The sequence below is a fragment of the Thermobia domestica genome, chromosome 11, assembly GCF_964235325.1.
Source record: "Thermobia domestica chromosome 11, izTheDome1.hap1.1, whole genome shotgun sequence".
Taxonomy (NCBI): domain Eukaryota; kingdom Metazoa; phylum Arthropoda; class Insecta; order Zygentoma; family Lepismatidae; genus Thermobia; species Thermobia domestica.
Window position 1 is genome coordinate 93,619,792 of NC_137464.1, and position 22,667 is coordinate 93,642,458.

General features: G+C 36.9%; 1 protein-coding gene across 1 annotated transcript in view; it reads right to left on the reverse strand.

Annotated features, from left to right (window-relative positions):
- The window catches only part of Rat1 (5'-3' exoribonuclease 2 Rat1), a 308,185-nt gene that overhangs the window by 265,822 nt on the left and 19,696 nt on the right, over positions 1 to 22,667 (reverse strand). Inside the window, exons 3-8 of the mRNA XM_081730827.1 lie at positions 21,642 to 21,753; positions 16,409 to 16,582; positions 12,028 to 12,190; positions 7,759 to 7,917; positions 4,474 to 4,787; positions 613 to 816 (exon numbers count right to left, since the gene is read on the reverse strand). Of these exons, the coding sequence (XP_081586953.1) occupies positions 613 to 816; positions 4,474 to 4,787; positions 7,759 to 7,917; positions 12,028 to 12,190; positions 16,409 to 16,582; positions 21,642 to 21,753 (1,126 nt within the window). The remainder of the gene's footprint in view (positions 1 to 612; positions 817 to 4,473; positions 4,788 to 7,758; positions 7,918 to 12,027; positions 12,191 to 16,408; positions 16,583 to 21,641; positions 21,754 to 22,667) is intronic.

Genomic DNA, 22,667 nt, shown 5'->3' on the forward strand with positions numbered 1-22,667 from the left:
TTAATGTAACGTGAGTACACTACCGTATCACGAAAGTAGGTACACACCCTCACGGAATAAGCTATGCTATCCCAAAGTTAGGTAGCTCACACATATTATATATTCTGTTTCTTTATATTCTTTCTTCTGTATTGTTTGCGCTTCTTTTACTACATCAGTTGTGTTTATGTTTGGTCTTTCTAACATAGAAATTACATCTATCCTGCATGCTTGTAAATGTGTATTTTTTCAGTCATCCTCCTTAATATCACGAAGTTAGGTAGGTTTACCCTATAAGTCAACCGTGTGTGTCATTACTATTAATAAATTTTGTTATCATAATATCCCAACTGTTGTCTAAATTTACTTTTCTCTTATTGAGCTTGAGTTTTATAGTCCTTACGCAAAAGGCTTCAAATACACTATTAACTAACGATGAGAGCCCCTTGTGGCTATGTGAATAGCGCACGCGCGTTTGGTCAAGCGACGCAGAAGACCTTGGTTCGATTCTCAGCGGCAGTACAATGAGGTCACTGAGTAAAGAATATACTTGATAATTAGTTTATTATAACGAATATTCAACGAGCTACAAGTATTTAAAAAAAAAAAAAAAAAAAAGAACGAAAAACTTACCACAGGCGCATATTGATCCTTCATTACCCACTGCGGCTTGAATTCATTCAATTTCATCCTTTTCTTCTTAGCTTTTTCTCTTTCTCGGAACGCTATTTCATTCTGTTGCCTCTTCTTGAATATTTCATCCTCAACTTCACCCAAATCACTCATTATTAGTTGTACACGATCAAGATTTACATTCCCACTGTCGGTTAAAAAACCCTAAACAAAACAAAATAATATTAGTTTAGAGACCTCCGTAAGACTAGCTTAGGATTGGCTTACAAGCTTAAAACTGTATAACAAATAGTTTACGGTCAATTTGTACTTTATATATATACGAGGGTCATTGCAAAAGTTGTGCCAACAATTTTTTTCCTCGAAAATGGTAAAGAATTAAAAAAAAAATCTGAAATATGCAAATGGAAGGTTAGTTCATATGTAAACATTACATGTAGGGAGATGGATGAACACACACACCACGATAAAGATATAGCACGAGAAAACAAGGCGAAAAAAACGTTGTCGTTCCAAAAGTGTTTCTGTAAACTGTAACTGTATGCAATAGTACATTCCATGGCATCAAGAGTCTCCCGAAGAATCCACAAGTTGGCAGGGACACTATGATGTCAGAGGCACGTGCTCCTGCTCTATACTATTGTGTATTGTTGCAATTGACAGTAAAACACGTTTGAAACGACATTTTTTTCGTCTTTTTTCTCGTGCTATATTTTTATTGTGTTGTGTGTGTTCATCCATCTCACTCTATGTAATGTTTACATATGAACTAACATTCCATTTGCATATTTCAGAATTTTTTTATTCGTTACCATTTTCGAGGAAAAAATACTTGCCATGGCTTTTGCAATGACCCTCGTATATAACAAAAACCAAATTAAAACTTACATAGCATATCATCCACTATTTAGAAAATACTCTGAAATAAGTTTTTGGATATGTATATGGATTTATAGCTGAGAAATATCTCATGACATATGGTGTGCATTGCTTATCACGTATTTCTCAGATATGAACATTCACAAGAAATTTTTACCGCTTTATTTAGGGTATACTAATCATCATCATCATCATCATAGGTATACTAAAGTGACATGAAATTCCCTGACCAGTGACATAACTAGAGGGGATGCTTAGGGCGCCAGATTGGGAGGGCGCAAAATTGGGCAAATATTTGGGGGAGCGTTTTGGTTTGGTTGGACAGATGGGTGCTAAGGGGAGCTCTTGCCCCGGGCGACAACTAGCGTATTTGCATCGCTGTCCCTGTCTCAATTAAATATTTTCTTACTTGTTTTCAATTTTTTAAGTTATATACATATATAATCTTCCTCACTCCTTGTGATTTCTAAAAGTTATAATGGTTAATAACGTCATCACAGTCATTGCACTGTACATCATTTACGCCCGGCACTCCGAATGAAAACGTACGTAAATAATTTGGACAAAACTACGCATCGTGGCCAGAATTAATAACAATGGCAACATCTGAAGACTCGCTCTTGAAAACAATGTCAGTGCCAGATACAAAGTTACTGTAACAGTAGAGACAAAAGATAGTAAATTGTGCCCAAGAGTCAGAAAATAGAAAATACCATTGCTTAGAAGTACAACCTTGCATATAAGAAAGTATGAAAATCTAAGGCATAAACGTATTAAAAAAATAAGTGCAACAATTTCAAGGTGGCACTTTCATTGTTTTCTACAGCTAGTCTTCAATTAGAGATTTCACAGACAAACTTATTTCCAATGCTTTTCATACATTTTTGACAATCAATTGTAACAACTACCTTTTGATCAGCCATTTCTTGAAACCTGGATTTTTATTATTATTATTATTATTATTATTATTATTATTATTATTATTATCTGATACTAACTTTTGTTGAGTTAGGTTTTATTTATTTATGCATCTCACTTTCCCTGTAATGAATTCTGTGTATCAGTTTATGTACTTCAAAGTTCATAATATCTTCCAATTGCTATCATACATACCGGACGCTGTGCGAGGATTGACTCTTCATGAAGACTGGGTAAGAACCTATTTTTCTTGAGCAAAGGTCACATCTAACAGAAATATTTTCATGAGATGTATTAAGGAAACTTCTTCATAAACTCAATGTATCCCTATACTTCTCTTTAAATGTTTAACTTGAAAATAACGCTAAGTTCACTTAAGACTTACGAGTTAGCGTCTCATGACCAATGTACAAGGATTAGTCATGTCTTGCAATATTTCCACAACCTAAAAAGCAGAGGCGTGTCTACGCTGTGATCAACCATGAGTACATAGCTACACTGGTTCACGAGATAGTGTGGCAAACGGATTATTTAACACGGAAGCCGCAACTCTGTCAGTATCTTCAGTTAGTTTTTAGTGGCTCAGCAAAGGCCCGGAAGCTGACTTGGCGGAAGCTGAGATTGAGATAAGAGGCTCCATGTGACTCTAACCAACCAATTGCTTCAACGATAATAGACCATAATTCTACTTGCAATGCTTTGCTGCAGTAACTTGCAGAAACCAAATCCATGCAACCTTAAGGTCTATTAGAGTGCACCATTCCTCCTCTTCATATATATTTTTTTAAATTGAATTTTCAGTCAGTAGTTCTATAGATATGTTCAGGAACTTATATAAAGAACAGTTGCCTCTGGTCCTCCTACATTCTCATTCCACCATTTTTTTCATAATCATTCACTTCCATTAATCATCTGTATCATTTAGTCTCATTTAACCTATCCGTCACAGGTAAAATTAATTATTATTGTTATTCATATACACACATACTCCTTTGGTTTCATCCGATCTTGTTCTCCTTCCCAATTGTCTACATTGAATAAGCTATTTCTGCCCATGGCGTTAAGATTTCAGCCACTCAATATATGTAAATTTCGAAATTGATAATATTACAATATAGTCCTTTCGTGTAACTGAAAGCACAAAATACATAGTCACAATTCACGGTGAATATACACAATTTTCGGTGTTCATCAACTATGTGAAGGAATTGGGGAGTTATTTCATTATTACGAAAGCGAACATCAGTCTAGAAGCCCAAAAATCACAGCGAATCGACGTCCTAATCACACATCGCTCAACTCACGAAGTCTGGTTGGCTAGCGTTTCATTTGCCTTAACGTTAGGATGTTTCGTAGGCATCCACATATGTGATAACACATTACTCTCCGCCCCTATCACAGTTAATTTTTAGACACAATTAGTGATTGTTTAACCTATGTCTGTATCACGTGACTACTTTCCTTATATTAGTTATGTATCATATAGCATCCATTAATAAATAATTTATACAATGTTTCAGTTTACTTTAACATGACATGAACAATTTTGGGACCATGGTTCTCAAATATTTTTCAAACTTGGACCACTTTTCTTAGAATATTGTACGAACCACCCTACTCCTCTTGTCTTCGAAAGCAAATTTAACATTCTGAGTATACCACTAAATCAATATAACTTGTATTTCTGAAATACATTTAATTAAATTCCTTTAATTTTATATTAGTATTACTAAAAATACGTATTTAAAAAAATACTAAGAATATTTATAGTAATGCACCTATAGCTGTTATAATTTGCATAGTCTTTACCATATTGTATAATTTATACCCACTTGAGGTGTGATATACAACCTGCATTTTATTTTATTTCTTTATTTTGACGCTTTTGACTACTGTTCAATATGAGCGGACTATAAGAGCAAATCTCGAATATCACAGTTTGAAAAACTTTGCCTTGTGTAGTTCTTTTACACGATTATTTTTGAAAGTCTTGTGGTAAAATCATTTAAAGCAATTATGAAAGAATCCAAAAAGAAATCAAAGTCAAGATGATCCACAACTTACCCCAGTCTTGTAAACGCATTTCTTGTATAAGCCTACAAGTCGATCAATAGCATTTTCTCTAATCTCTAAAGACGGTAGATGAGGTAAGAAGTCATTTCCCACAAAGAAGCACATGAATACCCAGTCATCTATTGCTCTTTCCAAGTCATATGGAAAAGGTAAATTAGGCATTGCCAACTCTCGCTCAAGATATTCTCGCAAAACATTTAGACGAACGAAGATATACTGTTGTTCGGCTCCGAATGACGGTGCCAACTCATCATTGTCTCCACACATTTCCTTCGCAAGTCCTGTGCAGTCCTTCATTTCATGACCTACAAGTATATGCAATTCACAAATTAGTAATCAAAATGTTACAGAATTTGTGGAAACAATGTTTCAAAACAGTTATTAAAATTATTGAAATTTTACCAACATAATGTAAGAACATTTCCATTTAAAATTATATAACTGAATACTTATTTTTTCTTTGACGATAATACTCTATGAGTCAATTATACACGGTATATAGGCTTTCTTTACTGAATAAGGCAAGCATATTTTTTTAAAAGATCATTGCAAACTAGGAAAGGACAAATGTATGCAAAAGAATGAAAGACACTTTGAGCAAAGTGAACTACAAATACGACTTGGACTTAATGTATACACATTTCATGTGTCTGTGATGAAAAATTATATTTGGAAACAGAATTTACTAATTGAACCGCCTTTGTATGAGCAATATGTTTGTCTAATTCATGTATCTGAAAGTATTCATCTAAACTCGACGCCACCAAATGATCCCCAGCCAACTTCCTTGGCTTTTGAAGCAAGACATCTTCTAATGACCGCAACTCTTCTAGAAAGTCATAAACGGCACGCGTGTGGTGTTATAGTGACACGTTGTTACCATCATTTAAGGCACTTCAAAAATATGGATATTTATCGACTATTTTTAGATATATATATGTGAATCTGTACGTATTCTAACACTTTGACTAGCAGAACTAGGTGTGGACCACTAGACTCGTAAGGTAGGGATGGGAAGAACAGATCTTTTCCTCGGATTTTAAGAGTGTAATATCCCACTACGCTTGTGTTTACAAACACCACCACATGGTTTTACCTCAGGATACTACGAACTACGTGGATTTACTACAATCAGCAGACGACGGATCTCTGGCTCTTCCTACGAAGCACATGATGACATTGGAGCAGCAGCGCCACCACCGCCAGGACGTTCATATAATGGGACGTAGCCGGCAGTTCTGCACCAGTTCACTAGTGTCCCTCCTACTGTTTGCCACGGAACATTAGTAGTAACCTAACCCCAAGCCTCTAGTCTGCCACGGGACTCTTGGCTATTCCTTTCCTCCTGGCTTAGCCTGTTACGGGGCTCTATTGGGAATCCTACCCCAGTAGCTTAGCCTGCAACGGGGCTTTGTGACTACTAACCTCCTCACTGCTTGCCACGGAGCTTTGGGGATTCCTTTCGCCACTTTGCTTAGTCTGCCACGGGACTCTGTGGAGATCCTGTTCTCGGCCTCACGGTGAAGGACTACTTAACTTCTAACCTAATAATCTAGAAGAGAATAACTTTGTAGTATTTCTGTAAATACTGCTATTTAGTGAATTTTATAATAAAAGCCGGTAGTGAGAGTCGATTCCGGACACTCATTTTATTTACCTTGTTCTACCTACAACCTATATGGGACAGTTTTTTTTACATGGTAGAGGCTTTGACCGACTCAGTTTTACTGAATACTTCCCTACCGGACGCTATTTTTATTAACCGGAAGTGAACTTTGTAAAATTCATAGGTATGTTTTTTTTATCAGTGAATTTTTTTATCAGTGACCTAGACTGACTATATTTTTAGTGTATGCCTCACATCAGATCAGGGAAAAACATGGCAGAACAAAATTCCTGCCCTTTTTTTAATATCCCTCACCTTACTAAGTACTCTGGACACGTTACAGAAGATCCTGATAAGTTTCTCATGTTATTCGACCACCTTGCACTATTGCATTCGTGGAATGCCGAGAAAAAGAAGGAACTCCTTCTCATGTATCTTCAGGATGTGGCTCTTTATATATATATATATATATATATATATATATATATATATATATATATATATATATATATAACCAGTTCATCAGGAGATACAGTGGATAGATTGTAGTGGACAGATTAAGAATTAAGATTAGGGACACCACATACACAAAAACTCAGTGATTATAGACTTGACTTCAATAAACAGATTTTTACTTTATGATCTTGAAGCTTTGCTGGCGTCTACTATTAATCCAATGTTCTCGGGATTGCTGCCAGAGTAGGTGTTGCTGTGCTGAGCTTTCGTTACCATACAGCGGCAACATCTTCAGAGCTGTGAACATGTGAACAGCTCTGAAGATGTTGCCACTGTATGGTAACGAAAGCTCAGCACAGCAACACCTACTCTGGCAGCAATCCCGAGAACATTGGATTAATAAGATTTTTACTTTTACAATTTAATTACTATTCATTCGACATAAGACTACCTAATATAGTCAAGAAGCCAAATCATTAAAAGATGTTTCTGTATGCACACCCGTAATAACACAAATAAAAATTATCATTCTCCAGCAGTGTGCCTTCCTCTCTGTTATTACTCTCACCTTTCGGTTTAATTTCAAACTCTCTAAAATTATCTTTTTCCTATTTTCTCCACCATATTAGTGAGCATACAGTTAAGACTTCGTTTGCCTGAAGGTTTGGTTATCTTTCCCTCCGAGAGTCCACAAATCTTGTGCTTGGCTGAGAGCTTTTATTCCAATTTGGAAGTTCATGTGCAGCATATTTCCCAAGGCTGCTACACGTTATTTTTTAAAGGTCATATGTGGTAAGCTTACGCATCAACTGGATACGTAAACGAAAAATCAAGAAAATAACAATGAAAGGGACTTATTATTATAAAACGTGAAGAAGCATATAAAACACTGACACTGTCTTGCTGACTAGAATACACAGTGACGTGACTAGTGAGTGTACAAACTGCAACACTTTTTATTTATTTATTTATTTTTTAAATCCACGAAGATCATTTTTGAACTGAAGAGACTTAGTTTACGACATCTCTTTCATGTATCGGCAAAATGTGGGTCATACCAATGGTGTGCTGCTTCTTTTGATTCCTCCTAGGAGACGGTTTGACCATGTCAACCTAACAGTACGGTATATCATGAAGAATAAAATTGTGTCTGATAATTGCATTTCATCAGACAAATATAAATAAATAAAAAATAAATAAATAAACAAACTTACCCATTTGACCACAAATGTCACATGGTTTTGGCTTATTAGGTTTGAACTCTTCTCGAATGATCGTAAAGTTCGGTTCATGTGTCGCCAAACCTAACATAATTAAATCAGCATCTGCCCCACACAAGCAATGTTTAGTGTTTGGATCGTGATCAGGTTGAGCTAGAAAATAAAATAAAATAAGATAATTAATTAAAGACATTTCGGTGATATGACACATATCAGATAAACAAACAGAAGTTAAGAATTTGAAGACAGATATGAAACAATGAAACATGGTCACTTTCATGAAAATGGTGAATTTATTCGCTGCAAGTAACTGCCAGTGAAGTCACTTTCGCCTTTTGACAATGGAACATAAATATATGAATGTCCCCCCGATAAAATTACGCATCTTTAAAGGCTAAGGAGGCAGAAACCTCGTTCTCCAAATCATTCTCAATTCTGAATGGTCCATTTCTCATATCGTTATTCAGGAAAGAAAAGGTGATAGTTGTGAATGTCTGGATAATACGGAGTATATCAGGCAAACAATTTCCAGCCAATATTTTTAAATCTTCTCCAGGGTGATCCGTGCCGTGTTAGAGTAAGCAATGTCCTAAGGAGAATGTATCTTTTGTTAACTAATGCAGGCTATTTTTCCAGACCGCAACCAGATATAAATGGGCATATACACCCTTTGGCAATCAGATAACAGTTCAAACGAGTGACGTTCGGTGCAATGAAGAGTTTGAAGTTTCCCTGCTGTGATAAGATTTCTTGGAATTTGTATACAACAAATTTCTCTTTGTGTGTTAAAACTCTATGCAGTAAAACAATCGTATTCTGATACAACAATAACAAGGACATATGATAAGACGTTGAAGCTTGTCTCATGTCAGTTCATAGGGATCCATCTGGACAGCTTTCACACTTTACCATTTTGGTATAAATGTAATCGGATAGTTTAATCGCTTAGCTGAACCTCCTGGCAAGTTTAGCTTGTTTTGTTTAGTTGCTGCTTTCAATGCATCATCGTTGATGGTTAGTGGTTGTCCTCCAGGATGTTTATCTTCCAAGGACTTCGCCCCGATGAAAATTTCCTAATAATTTTTGAGTTGTTCTTCGACTTAATGCGTTTTCCTCAAATGTCCTACGCATGTTTCGAACTGTTATGACTGCCATTTTGCCCAACTTACAAAGCAAGCATGCTAAAATAATATATTTTCCACATTCATGTTATGGGGTATTTGATTACAGTAGAAACAATATTTATGCAACTCACACACTGAATTAAAATGATCCCTTGTCACATGTGTTCATATGCCTTGTGAACCAATTGGGATTGAAAGTTGAAACATTGAAAACTACTTTTTTTCTGTTGGCTGATGTATAGTACATATTGTCCGTATCAAGAGTAAATATTCTGGCATATACGTACTCGTAATTCATTCACCATATATCATGAATGCGGTAAGACTAATAATAATTAATAACACATACAATATCAATTACGCCCTTTTATTGGTTATACTTAGCACTATTCTCCACTGAATTACATATATAACCACAATCTTATTTGGTTACTAATAAATCCTCATACAGAATAGCCACGACACACACAGTATAAAACAAATATTTTGTTTTACTTTCTGAATATACAAACAATTATTTTGCATAATTTTAGGATTAGGGATTAGGAATTAAATTTCAGGCTTTCGGCACCTATGGCCATGTTAGTCCGTCAGGAATGAGGGATGACGTCCCTGGACGATCACACTATCTAAGAAAAGGGAAGGAAGCGGCCTGGGATTTATATGTTGGGTATCATCCCTGAACTTTCCTGGTGGGAATGAGGAAAACCCACGAAAACCTCAGTCAGGATGGCTGGCCTGAATAAGTTTTTTTCTTTTTCGACCGAGTGTCCCGATCGGGAATAGAACCCGGGACAGCTTGCACCAAGGACGATAGCGTTAGCGACTACGCTACGCAGGGTTGCTTGCATAATTTTAATGGTAAAAATTAGGAACCAACTCATGTTCCCATAAATTATCCACGTAGTTCAACTATTAGTGTATCTAAAACGTATTGAATCTTTAGAGGCTAAAATTGAAAATATATTTATTGTTATTTGAAACTAACATTACGAAACCGCATATACACCATTTCGGTCAATGAACTTGTGAAACGCCATAATTTAACTGGCATAACCTTATTTTCCACATTCGGCCAATTGCAAATAATTGAAACGATTTTCGCCCTCCTACCCATAAAGCTTTTCCCGTTATATGAAGCATGTACCAGAATAATTTACACCAGGGCCCACGCTTCCTTAATTCCACGAATATTGATTTATGCAACTGAGGAATATTATTTGCAATAACATGTATAGCATCGAAATGTTTCATTTCTAGCCTGTAAGCAGCAAAATACAGGGTCTGACCCAAAAGTAAGTACAATACATCTAGGAAAAGAAATTTATTGCAGATCGAAGTACAAATTACTAAAATTCTTCAAAATAGTTCAGTTATGAATCGATATGCCGTTGCGAGCGACTCTGCTAGTTGTCGACACTTCCTGGAAGGCGTCGACGGGAATCTCGTCACGGTCTCTCTGACGTTATCCAGCGTTGCAAAATTGCTGCCTTTCAAGCTTCTTTTTATCCTTGGAAACAAACAGAAGTTCGGCAATGCCAAATCGGAGACATAGGGCGGCTGGGGCAGCGTTGCCACCTTGTGCTTGGCTAGGTACTTGGTCATGAGAAGGCGGTGTAGGACGGCGTGTTGCTGTAGTACAGCCTCTAGTTAACAAAGATCTCCTTCCTGACAGGTTCTTCTTTCTTCCGCAGCCTTTCGAGGATTTCCACGTAAAACCCACTATTCACTGTCTGTCCCTGCGGCACAACTCTATGTAGATTGCATCTTTTGAGTCGAAAAAAACGATGAGCATCGACTTCACCTGGGACTTGCTCATCCTTGTTTCTTTCAGGCGCGGGGAACCCTTCGTGTGCCACTCTGCACTTCGTCTTTTTGAGTTCAGGTTGTACTCAAAGACCCATATCTCATCACGCATAACCACGTTACCTAAAAAAAAAAATTGCGGGTCGTTTTCACGGCAGTCCAACAGTTCATGAGAAATTATCACACGAGGTGCCTTCTGATGTTCCAGTAACACTTTGAGGACCATCTTGGCACACAAATTTCTCAGGGCTGAATCTTCTATGCGATGCAATGTGGTTTTCGGAATATTTCACTCTTCTGCTAACAGTCTGACACTCAGCTGTCAATCAGAATTGATCTTGTTTCTCACCTTTTGCATATTTTCGTCGCACTGTGTCGTTGACGGACGTCCAGGGCGTTCGCGTTGTCAACCTCCTCTCTGCCCTCCAGAAATATCTTGTGCCTGTGGAAAACTGTTTCTTGGGACACTGCTTCATCACTGTACGGATGTTTAATCATGGTCATGGTCTCCGAGCCTAACACAAAATTTGATTGCATATTGTTGTTCCATTGAACGTGGAATCGTGAAGTCGAACAGAGGTTCAGATTAGGAGCGATCCGCACACCGTAACGGCCGAGACAACTGACGTAGCTCGCGTTACTTTCCCAAGATCCACCACCACTTTTCTCGCCACATATCGCCCCACTCCAGTCGTAAGCATTTGTGGGAATATATCATTCTACTTATTTTTGGGACAGACCCTATAAGTATTAAACATTTCCGCTTCTAACTTTCACCTAAACGCGAATTCGCCATCCACATGTTAATTCCTCATTTTATATATATATACGCGGACTACTTGCGGAAATTCGCTCAAAACTTATTTACTTAAGTTATAGAAATTATTAATTTATAATTCCTAAAGATAGTTAACACTTTAAGAATAACCTGCTTATACGACCGAAGTCAACCCAATCAATTTTCCGTTTTTTCACTTGAAGGCCATAACAATGCTTGAATCACACATCAATATTAATAACTAGAACATGCAGGCTACCTATGCGGCGATAATTATTATTTTTAAACATATATGCATCAAAGTTTCACCTATTGTTAGAAATAAGAAAAGTTTTATCGGAACAAGAGTCGAACTTAAAACATTTAGGTATGAATAAAATCTAGGTAAAAGTTATGAAATACTAAACTAGATATTTAACTATAAAAATATACAAATAAAAATTATTATAAAGTATAGCAAAATAGAATATCCATCACATATATCTTCCTAAACGTCAAGAAAGTGTGATGAAAATATGTTGCGATATTTCCTTCATGCTTTAAAGAAATACCAACCTCTTTGTCTTCTGATATAATCCATGATCTTATGTTCACCTTCTCCTGGGACATTAGCGTCTGAAAGAATGACCTTAATGTTTTTCCATCCTGGATCATTATTTAGCCTATCATGGATGTAGTAATGTAGACATGCTGATAGCCTGGCCATGAATGGAGTACCCTATAAACAGAAAGGAAGAAATACAAGTAATAGCTGTTAAAACTGTAAAGTATATTTTCAAATTAAATTTTTACATTCTAATTTTCAACATCTTGAAAATAATTGTTCCTGATTATACGGAACATATGCATCCCCTCCCCTCTTAACAACGAACAAGATCTACATAACAATACAATAATAAATACCATAATTATCAATAAGGAAAAAAATATTTTTTAATTCTCACTATTAACAAACAGTTGACATAAATCGCCCATCCTCAGATATTCTCCAATATTTAGATGAAAGACTACTGCACATATATTGCTGCTGTTGACGATGGCAGTACTCATATTTTTTTATAAAGAGTAGATGTAAAGTTTCTTACACAAGTACTTTTCTCCCCATTAACGACATGAATAAGAAGAATTAATTTTTCCTATTTTACTTTTTGCTTGATATTTATATTGATATTGTACTTGGTATTTGGTTAATAGGGAATAATGTCAAATTTTTATTTTATTCCGTCTAATGTGTACTCCTTTCATTAATAGTACTAGATAATTACTGTCATACCGGGCATATCTAAATTCCGGAGACATGGGCGAACTCCGCTACATGTCAAGATTTGGAAAATCGTTGATTTTCATTCTAAAATCGTGGAACGTTTCCAATCGCACCAGCCGTTTGAGCTCCGCACTGGTAATGCGCCGTATGTTAAAAAAGTTTCCAGTTCAGCAGGCTGTTCGAAAGGACAAGAGCACCTAAAATTGACACGGAAACATACATGTTGTTGTGTGACGAAACATAGAACATCTCGAATCCGTTTCCCAAAACTGATGTATAGTAGGTATGATGAGGGCCCAAGAGAGGGACTGCTGAATTGCCAACGTTGTTGCTTTCCATTTAACGGGGGTCTTATCACTGTGGAAAGAAAGCAAATAATGTGACTACCAACAACTCTTTCTTTCAATTTTTTCATGACTTCACTCATAACGGAGTTGACATATGTCCCGGACGATGAGCATCCAGAAAGTAATAAACGATTGAATATATCTCAACAAAAGCGAAAGATACCTAAAGAAAATTTCATTTAGAACAATACTAAACTTAGTCCTACTTTTCTACATAATCGCCATTGTTACTGAAACACAATGAGAGACAAGGTTTTCAGTGCCGGCAACGAGAATGGTCAAAAACGTCCCACTTGAAGCGTTGCAATTCTTATTCATCTTGCTGCAGTTGCACGAGGCCAAGCGTTGTCACGAATCAACACAATTTCTAAAGACAATATTCCACGTCTCTTATTTTGGATACCGCACAGATGATGTCGAAGTGTCTCACAGTAGGCTGCTGTCTCCCCTCTTGTGATGAATTCCGCTAGAAATAAGGCCTTGCGGTCCAAAAAGACTGTTGCTATCACTTTTCTGTATTAAAGGAAAATTAATTGATTGTTGTTGTTGATTTTGAGTTTAACGTCCCGTTCAGCAGCGAGGCTATATGAGACGTGGACCTACTGATTAACGTGGAATCCGAACCACTTGAGCTCCCGCCGGGAATGGAACCCGGGTCTCCCGCGCCAAAGGCAAAGGAAAATTAGTGTGATGCTACTACATGAATTGGTCGTGGGATGTACATGTTTCACATGAAACCCTAGTTTCATCTCCCATAACAATGCAAATGCCTTTTTTGAAGCCTAGATGAACTGAACTGTGAGCACTTCATGTATGAGAATCTCGAAATATCTAGGAAAGCTTCGAAGAGTTCAAAGTTTCAAGTTATTCGCAACGTATGATGCCCTGCCACTGAGATCATCGTCGTGCACATTTGATCTTCGTTGAACACGATACATCATTTTTAAATAAGACTTATTCACTGCATTTTAGCCATACACTTGTTTGATTTGCCTATAAATTTTTATAGGCTGAGCATTTTGCGCATTCAAAAAAAACTAACAACATTGTGGTTTTCACAGTTAGCAGGATTCTCTACTGCGGTCGCCATTTCGAACGACTGCCAGTGAAATGGACGTTTCCACACAAGATGAGATTCAGCTCAGAGTGAAGCAGAGATGGGAGCTAACCGCCAAACATGCTGTTGTCATGGCCCTCGGAGACTGATATGAATACGAAACGACGTAATACTGGCAACAGTAATTACGATGCACTTACTTTCTGTGATCTCTTCCAACGGATTGCATACACACTTGGACTGGTGATAGCAGAACTGTTCACTACAAGGTTTGATTACTATGAACGCCAATATAGTTGCATAATGGATCCCCATAATATAGATCAAGGAGTTCAGCAATTCCTATCGCAGCGTATCCCACTCTTTGACAAGTACTTTTCAGAGGTCGGCAATGGATTGTGGTGATGAGTTAGGACTGCCATCCTGATCCGGCGTCCCAAGGCTTGAAATCATGTGAGAAGGTAGCTTGCCCCAAACGTGCTATGTTCTCGGGTTCCAGATATTCCCACAGCATGTGATCCTTGTATAATCCGATATTATTGTCCATCAAACAGAATCAATATTCCACAGGCGTAACAGCAGGTCTCACTAGTATTGCTCTCCAGGTTAAAACTAGTCTTGTTTGCGAGAGGAGTACACTGTTCTATGGTCCAAACATAGTGGGTAATATTGGGTGAGGTAACGCATCTTGCCGGCGTCTTTCAATACAGAGCAGTTTTGTGTAGGCGATAATGAACAGTTTCTTGTGAGACATGTATACTAAAAAGTGCTGCGAGTTTCTAGATGGATCAGTCATCAGTCTGGATTGTGGAGCGCGGGCAACCTACCTAATCCTCCTGTCAAATGCATCGTCCGCCTGAGATCTCCTTCATCAAAGCGAATTTACACTACCGGCAATATCCAATTTTCTACCTCCTGTCGCTGACCTTGGCCGATCTCCAATCTGTCGATGTGGGTGTTCTGGACAGAAGGGAATCAAGTCCCATTACCAAAGTTCTAAGAAAAAGACTAAGGGCCTATCCAGTTTGCCATAAGCACCAGACTGTGTCGCGTTATCAGGTCAAAAGTCATGTTGCGTGCTAAATCGAGTCTGGAGATTCCAAATCAAGATGTGAGATATTTCAAGCACATAACTTCCGCGCGGGACACCCTGGGAAATTCGAAGAAGATGCATATACGATCATTAGTGTTGATTTTAGTCAAATAACTTGACTTTTGAGTGTTCTATCCATATTTACCTTATGTCCTATAAATCGTTTTTAAGTTCTTCATTATGCCTTTGCAATAAGCATCTATTTATTATAGTTTTTAAGACATATGGACGACCTCAGTTTTCTCACGGATTTTTCACAGACTTTAATGTTCATGTTTCGTGATTTTGTTGATTATGTTCGACCCATTTTAGGACAATTTCTGTTTTGAATGTAGAATCTACATAGTCTGTTCTATACATAGGTTGATTTTCAACCATCTTCCTTTTTAGTTTTTTGAGATAAGTGGAGGAATTATTTGTTTTCATTGATTGTCCGTTGACATTAATGTTAATGTTTCGGTTTTTTTAATTTTTTTCTTTTCTTTTTTATTTTTTACTATGTTCCATTACATTTTAGGACAATTTCTTTTCTGAATGTAGAATCTACATAGTCTGTTCTACATCTAAGCTGATTTTTGGCCCATTTTCCTCTTTTGGTTTTTGAGATAAGTAGAGGAATTATTTTTCACTGATTTTTCATTGACATTAATGTTAATGTTTCATGCTTTCTTTGATTATGTTCCATCCATTTTAGGACAATTTGCTTTTCGAATATAGAATCTGCATAGTCTCTTCTATATTTAAGTTGAATTTCAGCCCCCGAAGTCTATTTACATCATGGAAACCGGATAGCCCCTTTGTACGGTACGTTCGTGTTCGGAAAAGTTAATACTGTTTTCTATATTATAAAAGGTATTTACAATATATGGACACGAATCTTTTAAGCTCAAAAAGGATTTTCAGATAGACATCTTAAAGATGGCATATGTCGTAAAGAACCAAAAGTGGATTTAATTCTCTTGAGCGCTAAACGCGTCAATTATCTGGCTACGTGTAATGTCATCTAGATGTGTTCTTTGTATTATATTTGTATACCTAAGATTAAATAATAATAAAATCAATATTTTCGGCGTAAAACAAGTTAATGTATCTAAAAATTGTAATATAAATATCACCATGCCTCTTCTACCAAAATAACTATACAATGTATTTCATTAAAGATATTATACACTTACTGGTGTAATACAATTACTATCAAAATGGCTTTCTTTCGGTTTTTCTGGAGGCAAAGAAGCTCCTTTCATTTTTAATTCTTCCCTGATGCGAGCCATTTCCTCGATCTTTTCCACGGACTCCTTGGACGCTCGAAAACGACGAGATCTCTGCTGGTTCATTTTTGCTCGGGGAGCCTAGAAAAAAAGCCATTAAATGTTATTTCTCATTTATAATACAAAATACAATGCAAAAACTACTGACACGTGGGTCTAGGGGTAAAGAATCATTGTGTCTGTTGACGTGTCATTAGCTGTTTCAGTTTCCGCCCAACAATTTCATTATTGATACATTACCATCTGTCTCCTTTACTCTGCTGCAAATGTCTAAAGATATTAAATTTATAACAACTCACCTCTCTGTATCATAAAGTCAGCTAATGTGTATAAACTTCTGTGATATTTCGAAAAACAGGTAGTTTTTAATTCTTCCAACAATCAACGCTACTACTTTTTCATATTTTCGACTTGTCCGTATTACATATTTTATCTTTGATGATCTTGGGCGTGTGTACTTTCTAATGTAAAAGTACTTAGAAGAAATATTTAATTTAGCAAATAATTTGGTGTAACTAAAATTGATTTAAAGATCCTTCCTGGTAAAAACTTATTAACATTTTAAACATCAAGACTTTTATAGATGCATCTAAAGAACTCACCACATTTTTACATTTTTGAAAGCAATATTTTATTATAAAACCTTCTTGAACCGTTTTGGGGGACACGATGGCTTACTTCTGGTTCTGAGGTTCCTAGTTCAGTACTCGGCCAAGTAAGTTTGTGGTGGACAACATCGTGTCTTTGTAGGGTTTCTCGGGGTATTCCCGTTTCTTCCCACAATCTCATTCCACCAATTCTTCATCATCATTCACTTGCCTTAAACATCCGTCTACCTTAGCCTAAAGGGCATAATCGTGGGACGTTAAACTGAAAGATTTTTGAAACCTTTTTTGAAGTACAGTTGGTTCTAGCCTATATTAAGCACGAAACAACTTAATACAGTTTAAAATTGAAAGTATCTTAACTAAACTAAAATGGAAATTTCTGGACTTTAATATTGGTCAGAATGGTATCACATGTCGACCTCCATCTTAGAGCCTATTTTATCAGTGCTCGTCTTTGAATGACCATGGTACGAGCGGTCCCTGTTCGATTTCCGGAAAGGACAATCGGTCGAAAAGTGTAAAAGCGTTTTCAGGTCAACCATCCTACGTGAGGTTTTCCTGGGGTTTCCTCATTCACACCAGGCAAATGCCAGGATGGTTCCACACATACAAGTTCCAGGCCGCTTCCTTCCTTCCTTTTCCTCCGAGGGACGTCATCCCTCATACGTGACGGGCTAACATGGCCATAGATACTGAGAGTCGTCCAGAAATCTAATTCCTAATTCCTAATTGAGTGACCATGTTGCTGCCATTGAGCTATTATGCAGCATTAGTTTCATGGCGCTTTTACGTTGGTTTAAGCATGCGATGCATGTAAGAGTTTTGTTATAATGGTATTATGTACATTACAGTTACACGGAATGATCTCAAATAACACATAGCGCAACATGATTTATATAAAGAAAATTAATCTAACGACGTTTGACGGCTAACTTCTTCTACATCGATTATTTTTTTTTATATATTAGTGAACCCTGGCCTAACTTACACGGAACGGACATGAACGTGTTATCCGGACATCCGAATCAAACCTAGTCCATTCGATAAACATAACAAAGATATGTTTATGCACAATTAGGTGCCATGGACAATGGAGTAAGACCCTGGGGCCCATTAACCCTGTTAGTATAAAGAAAATCGTAGACTCGCAGTGAAATAGCTATTGCATCAACATTGTTCATTGAAAAGTCATGGTTTATAGTTCATTCTCTTCAGCATGAAACAAGCTTTCCAAAGGTGCTATTTATTGGGCCCATAACGTACTTGAGCAGGGAAAATTGGGAGAATGTCGGGATATTTTTCTCCAGAAATCCCTCTTATCAACTTTGGTCCTCTCTGGAGTGGCCCCGGATAAAAGCACACAATCCAAATGCATCTCAAAAAATACTATAGGTGATAAGAAATAACTGTACCAAGCTTTCTATTGATAGACAGAATAGGAATGGGGGAAAAGAGTGTATTGGTATACAAGCTTTTCCCTCATATCTATTCCGTCTATCAATACAAAATTCCGTACAATTATTTCTTATATCGGGAACATCTGGACCATAGTGTTTCGATCTCTAAATAACTGATTTTAAATATTTCTGAGGTACAATATTTTGACTGTTGATTTTGGTCGTTAAAAACGTCGGCTATTGAATAATAAATTCAATCTAAACAAAATATGATTTACTAATGGTTGCAGCTTTCGTTCTTTTACAAAATTAACAAATAGTATAATGGTAACAAATAGAATAGATTGTCCCCTCACGAGATACCAATTTTTACTACTCTATCCACAGCTCAAGATAGTACAAAAAAGGAAAAATGACTTACACCACAATCTCCAGTCCCATCCTTCAGAAATAGTCTGATCCTTGTTAATAGCTCGTATGCTTGGCTGATATAAGTTGAAGTGATGATCCCCGTTGCTTCCACTCACCTTTTTTTATTTAAAAGTTTATCTTTGTCGTTTAGTTTTTATCTTGTTAAAGTTCACTTTAATATTTATTTATCTAAAGATTGGGTGTTAGTATGAGGGGTCAGGTTTAGTTCAGTTCAAATCTGGTTTTTGTTTATTGCTATTTAATGTTTCTTTAAACGTGGCCTTTAGTCATCGACTATCTTAAAAAGGTTTTAAACACCTAATGACATTTTTCCCTTCGTCCTTCCTGGCGGGTATGTGACAGTCCCCCCACCAAGATCGAACCAACAGTCATCGTGGTGGTTCTTTTTGGTGTTGTCTGAGAAAAAAAAACACTATATACACTCACACACGAAAAAAAAAAAAAACACTGAGAGCACTAAATCACTAAAATCAATTCGTTGAGCGCGGGCGGTAGCAAAAATTGATATCAAATGAGGGGTGGTACTATATTGGACGTAGATTTGTATTAAATGCCAGAAGCGTCGTTGACGGCGTAGTATATCCCAGTGGTGGAGGATTCCCGGAAGACCATCATTTGGAAAGAGGTGTAGATTGGCGGCCCCATGGTCGTAGGCGGTAGATTGCGGCTCTGCATGGCTGTGGTCCGTTGGTCAGCAGGTATATCCTTCTAGATAGCCAGATGGTGGATCAGCAGCAGTTGGAATCTGGATCCGCAGCGAAGAAGAATGTATTGTTGTCCTCAATGGAGTACGCCTCGGAAACTGGAGGGTAGTTGCGGTCAGGGGTTAGGAAAGGGTGAACTGGGTGGAAGTGCAATTTTATAATAAAGAAAATGTTAAAAAATTTATTGTTTTTCCAAAGAAAAGGAGGCTTAGCCTAGTATATTTTCATGGTCTTCTTTTTTTTCCTTTGTTTTAGCAGAGGGGCAAGAGAGGAAGGTGATGGTAGCGGGGAAAAAAGGGAAAAGCGACGTAAAAGGGGGTTGTTACTTCAAAAAGAAATGGAGGGAGGTTAATTGTTACTGCCCTGAAGCTAATGAGGAAGGTTATGTAATGTGCCAATCAGACTGAATGAAGAGGTATTTATACAATATTGTGAAAATGCGGATCTGCCAAGGGAAATGAAATTGGGGCAGACAAGGAGGTAATTTCGATGGAAGGCGCCCATGGAATCATAGGACGATTGTTGGAGGTGAGCATAAGGAAATAGAAACGGCGGGTGAAATAGAGTTTGCAACAGAATCCAAAAGCTAGTATGAGTAGTAAGAACGTTAAGGGAGTAAACGGAGTACAGAGAGTGAGATCTGTATATTGTTAAGGCCGCTACGGGACAGGGATAATCTGTGATGAAGTAGAACGTCGTATAGAATGTGAGAAAAAAAAAAAGAAAGGGCAAGAATTCGAAATCGGGTGTTTAAGTTAAACGACAAAGATAAACTTTCAAATAAAAAGGGTGGGTGAAAGCAGCGGGGATCATCACTTCAACTTCAGCCGGGCATACGAGCTAACAAGGATCACACTATTTCTGAAGGATGGGACTGGAAGTTGTGGTGTAAGTCATTTTTTCTCCATCCTTCCTGTCGGGTATATGACAGTCCCCCACCACGATAGAACCAACAGTCATCGTGACATTTATTTTTGCAAGGTTTTCCTTCGTCCTTCCTGTGGGGTATGTAACAATAGGATTAACGTAGTCACTGATAGACCATAGGAAGCACTGGAAATTAAACTTCCTGTGAGCATAATAATCACAGGGTTCTAGAAATACGAGGTAATGGTGGTCCACGGCATTAAAAAAGCCAAAGCCATATTTCAAGGTAGGGAGCAGAGTTTCGAGCACGAGCTTACAGTGTGCATCGCACATAAACATGGCCTGTTGTTGGAAATACTGAAAGAGAACTCATCGGATAATTGCAGTCCACACTGTATGTTCTCGGCGCTATTTTCAACCCACTAAGCGTTGTTGGCTCTGATCAACAGTTTGGAAATTCTAACACAACTTCAAATGTTTGGGTTAGGAAAGTAATGTGGGACTGTAATTGTCGCAATAGGTCGTTCCAGGTGCTGATTGTGTTTCCAATCATCCTTGGTGACAATCCTCTTGAATACTTGACGATCCCTGTCACTGAGGCTTATCTTATGTCCACTATTACTTTCCGTCGATGTTGTTTTGCCTTGAGTTTTGTAGGCCACCTCACTATCATCCTCACTATTAACACATCACACGTCTTATGTGTTGAGAATTAAAGGTATTTTCATCATTTTGCCACAATCTCTATACATACTGAAAGGAGTTTATAAAGGAAAATAAATTTAACAATAATCATCGATAACCCTAAATGAAACTATCTGCGGAGTCACAAAATTAACTTGGAATATACATTTAAATAAATAAATAACTTTTAAAAAAAACTGAGAATCAAGACTGTACACAGGAAAGGCCAAATGAGGGACATATCAAACTTAGAAAAATATAATGTAAGACATACTAAGATAGACAACCTATGGCACGACACATGAATCTTAATGAAGGACAAGATGGCGAAATCTGTAGAAAAGCTTCACACTGCTTATTACAAGATGAACGGATAAGTAAGTAACAAGCAGCATAAATTATCTTAACTTATACTCCAAAAGAACTGTACATAAAATTAACCCCTTACCACTCCATCAATTGCCATGTATAGTAGTCGTCGTGGTCTAACAATACTAAACAATCTGTCAATGCATTCAAATATGGCAACCATCATTTCATCTTCATCCTTAGGTGCAGGTCTGCAAATAAGGAAACAAATAGTATTTAGTTTACAACAAACTCATACAACTCAACAACTATATACATATAAATGTCTATTAAAATACATAAAACCTTTCTGCTGCTATACTCAATTACCAGTATTACTAATTTAAAAATATAGCTGTAAATTAGCTTCATTAATAATAAAAATTTCAAGCCAGGCCGAATTTCAACAGGTAAGAAAACTGTGATAATACATTATTATAAATTCCCTACTAAGATAGAGGTAACTATCTGAAATAAAAATGTTCAAAATATAGCAACAATACTAACTATATAAAAAAAAAAAAAAAAAAAAAAAACTTTTGCTCTGAAAGGCCTAAATGTAATGCGCTGCCAGCAACTTCTGCCCAATATTACACAACTTTGCCTTTTCTTTGTTACTTCGTTAATTAACTTCTAAAGAACAATTGACTGTTTTCGCTTTTTACTTGTAGCTACACATTAGCAAATTTTTTCTAACATGTTTCTATGCAGTTTAATGTTCTCCCTTTTCACATCGACGTTACGTGAAATATGATCGAAACACACGCTCTTTCTGAGGATCAAATTTGGGGCAATTGTCATTTATATGAATAAAAATGTATTCACAAGAACATTTTAAATTGTAATTTCATATAGCCTTGCAAAATTTGCAACTCTCCATTTCAAGTGTTAATAAGAGTAAGTATCGTAATGAATTTCACCTCCTTTGTACTCTAAATAGGCTAGTATCTCATTATTTGTAGCAGAATTTAGAACCTACTGCACATCATCTTATATCTCCTTACCCTGTAAGAATCTAACGAATTACAAAATTCATTTTGATGACAATCTAATGACTTTCGCATCTTTGTAATGGTTCTACCAGTTCAACTATTGGCAACTGTTGTTGGAAAAGGAAGGCATTTTA